The 2,908-nt window shown below is 34.7% G+C and overlaps 1 protein-coding gene across 1 annotated transcript; it reads left to right on the forward strand.

The window, feature by feature from the left end:
• The first annotated feature begins 1,527 nt into the window (after positions 1–1,527).
• On the forward strand, positions 1,528–2,481 carry LOC118331819 (olfactory receptor 52D1-like). Its single transcript, XM_035666899.1, has one exon. It carries the CDS (start codon positions 1,528–1,530, stop codon positions 2,479–2,481), a length of 954 nt encoding a protein of 317 aa, XP_035522792.1.
• Positions 2,482–2,908: the final 427 nt, after the last annotated feature.

Here is a 2,908-nt window from a genome sequence, read left to right on the forward strand (position 1 = left end):
GCTTTCGCTTTATGGCAATTCAAAAATAAGTAAGGAAATCAATATAGGACTGTATGCTAGCAAGCTTTTTTAGGTCACTCGTGTGAGGATACTCACAATCATCCTGATAATGCAAATTCACCACAATATAACTTATCTGAGTGTTTTTTATTGCGGTACACGATAATATCACATATCGTCCCATCCACAAGCTGCTGATATTTAGGATTGTAAAGTTACAAATATCACTATAGAATATCATATAATCACTTTATAATGTCATGTAATCACTTAATAATATCATATAATCACTATATAATATCATGTAATCACTTAATTATATCATATCATCACTTAATTATATCATATAATCACTTAATAATATCATATAATCACTTTTTTTCAAAACGCTTTTGTTGTCTAGCAGTCATTTTCGTAGCTTACAGACGCAGAACCATGTTGTAATATACAGAACAATATACTATACTATAGTTTTGACTTCAGCTTCTCCTGATCTGAGTCCTGAATGGCATTACTGGATGAATTCATGTTTTTTCACCACCCTTTAACTTGACTCATTTTCTGGCCCTGAGAACTTCTGATGCCACTGGATGCTTTCTGGCTTCTGTCTTACACAGCTGATTGCGAAAAGACACATTGCATTGTGTCGTATCTGTGCTTCCATATGTTTTGTAAAAAGCACAACCTCCTCATTCAGAATAGCTGCCGCTACGGCCCTCTTTGAGTCTGCCCCTTGTTCTAATGTTTGACTCTAGTGTGTGTGTTTTTGTACACACACACACACACACACACACACACACACACACACACACAACATGCTCAGTTAAAATAGTCTTTTCCGTTTTTTGTTATTTCACCCCTGGCAGCATCAGTAAAAATTGTTTCAGGCCCAAAATAATAGCTGGTTTGCACACATATACAAACACATGCTAAGTGGACTACTGTAGGCAATTTTGTGATGACACTAAAACTCAGAATAGCTGCTATCCTCCAACTGTCCAAAAGTCCAAATTACAAAATATTTGTAGTCAATGTGTGAACAAGACAAAATCCATTACTTCAGAAAGCTACATGATGCATTCAAGGATTTTTCTTTTCCTTGTCTTTTCCTCAACAAACACAAACATGCTAGTGTGAGAGAGATTAGGAGAAATAACGCCCCTTCGCTAACCATGGTAACAACACTGGTCAGTTAGTTAAAAGGGACCTCAAGCACAGGTGGCTCACTCTGTTGCATGGCAAGTAATGTGGCTACACAGGTAACTATAGACTCCACAAGAGTTCCTAAATGTCTGGGTACTCTTAACCAGTGAGTGGTTTATAGCTGAGCAATCTTTGACTGCAAATTGGACTCAAATGTTTTATATTAAATGCTTAATACTATATTCAAAGTCATAAAATGTAACCCTTTATCAATTTCCAATTTCTATTCTTATGAAAGCATTGCTTTCCCTATTTCTGTGTGATAAAATCTGTCATATAATGCATGTATCTGTTCTTAATATCTTTTTCTTTTCAGAATTGAACATGGACAACACAACAGCACTAACATTCACAATGACTGCCTACTCTGTCATGGAAAACCACAAATATGGGCTGTTTACTGTATTCCTCCTGCTGTATGTTGTTATTATCACTTTGAATTCACTGCTCATTACTGTCATACACCAAAACAAAGAGTTGCATCAACCTATGAATGTGTTCACATGTATGTTATCCATCAATGAAATGTATGGTAGTACTGCATTGTTACCTGCAATTATGTCTTTGCTTATGTCAGAGACCCATGAAATACCCGTGAAATGGTGTATGACTCAAATCTATTTCCTGCACACATATGCAAGTGCTGAGTTTTGTTTTTTAGCTGTTATGGGATATGACAGATATGTTGCTATCTGTTACCCGCTGCATTATCACAGCATCATGTCTAATTCAAAGATAGGTAAGCTTGTTGCATTAGCAGCTCTATACCCAATGACTGTGTTTGGATGTTTTTACTCACTAACCTTACAGCTCAGCTTCTGTGGAAAAGTCATACCGAAATTATACTGTGTGAACATGGAATTGGTCAAAAACTCATGTTCAAATGCATCGTACATTAGTATTGTGGGACTTGTACTTATTCTGGCTTTGATTGTGCCTCAGGTAGTGATGATTGTTTTCTCTTACGCACAGATTTCAAGAGTGTGTAGGAAATTATCAAGAGAGTCCCAGGGCAAAGCTGTTAAAACATGTATTCCACATTTATTATCTTTGCTAAACTACAGCATTGGTTCCTTTTTTGAGATTATCCAAACTAGATTTAACATGAGTTATGTAACTGCTGGAGCACGAATCTTCCTGTCTTTATACTTTGTCATTATTCAACCAATTGTCAACCCAGTGATATATGGAATTGGCACTCAAATAATAAGAGTCCATATACTGAAACTGTTTATTAGACACAAGATCCCAATCAATTTAGCAACGATTACAGCTTAGACCAACCTATTTTACAATGCAAGGACATTTATAATAATTGTTTGTGTTTCAGAAACTAAGGCCAGAACTTTTAATTATCTGATCATAAAGGATAATATTTAAATTGTATTCAAGTTAATGTGATTAAACAATAATATTTTAGCAGTAATCCTAACAAGGCAAACTGGGTTCCCTTAAATTTTGCTGTCCTTATTCCTGACATTGAATCTTTTTCTATATTTTAAATACGGCTAATGATAAACTTGATTTCAAATTCAAAGCTGTGGATTGAATTTATCAATCATTTTTCTAATTGTTAACAAATTTTTATGGTAGCAAAAACATCCCTGTTTGAGAAATAAGTATAAAGATGTACAATATCTGATATTTCTCTGTACAGGATTACATTGTCTTATTTAACAATTAGGCATAATAATATATTTTAGCC

This window comes from Morone saxatilis, unplaced genomic scaffold (genome assembly GCF_004916995.1).
Source record: "Morone saxatilis isolate NCDOM2014 unplaced genomic scaffold, NCSU_SB_2.0 Contig20, whole genome shotgun sequence".
Taxonomy (NCBI): Eukaryota; Metazoa; Chordata; class Actinopteri; family Moronidae; genus Morone; species Morone saxatilis.

Bases quoted from the DNA above. Each gene is read 5' to 3' on its own strand.
- LOC118331819 (XM_035666899.1), top strand. From the start codon at position 1,528: ATGGACAACACAACAGCACTAACATTCACAATGACTGCCTACTCTGTC.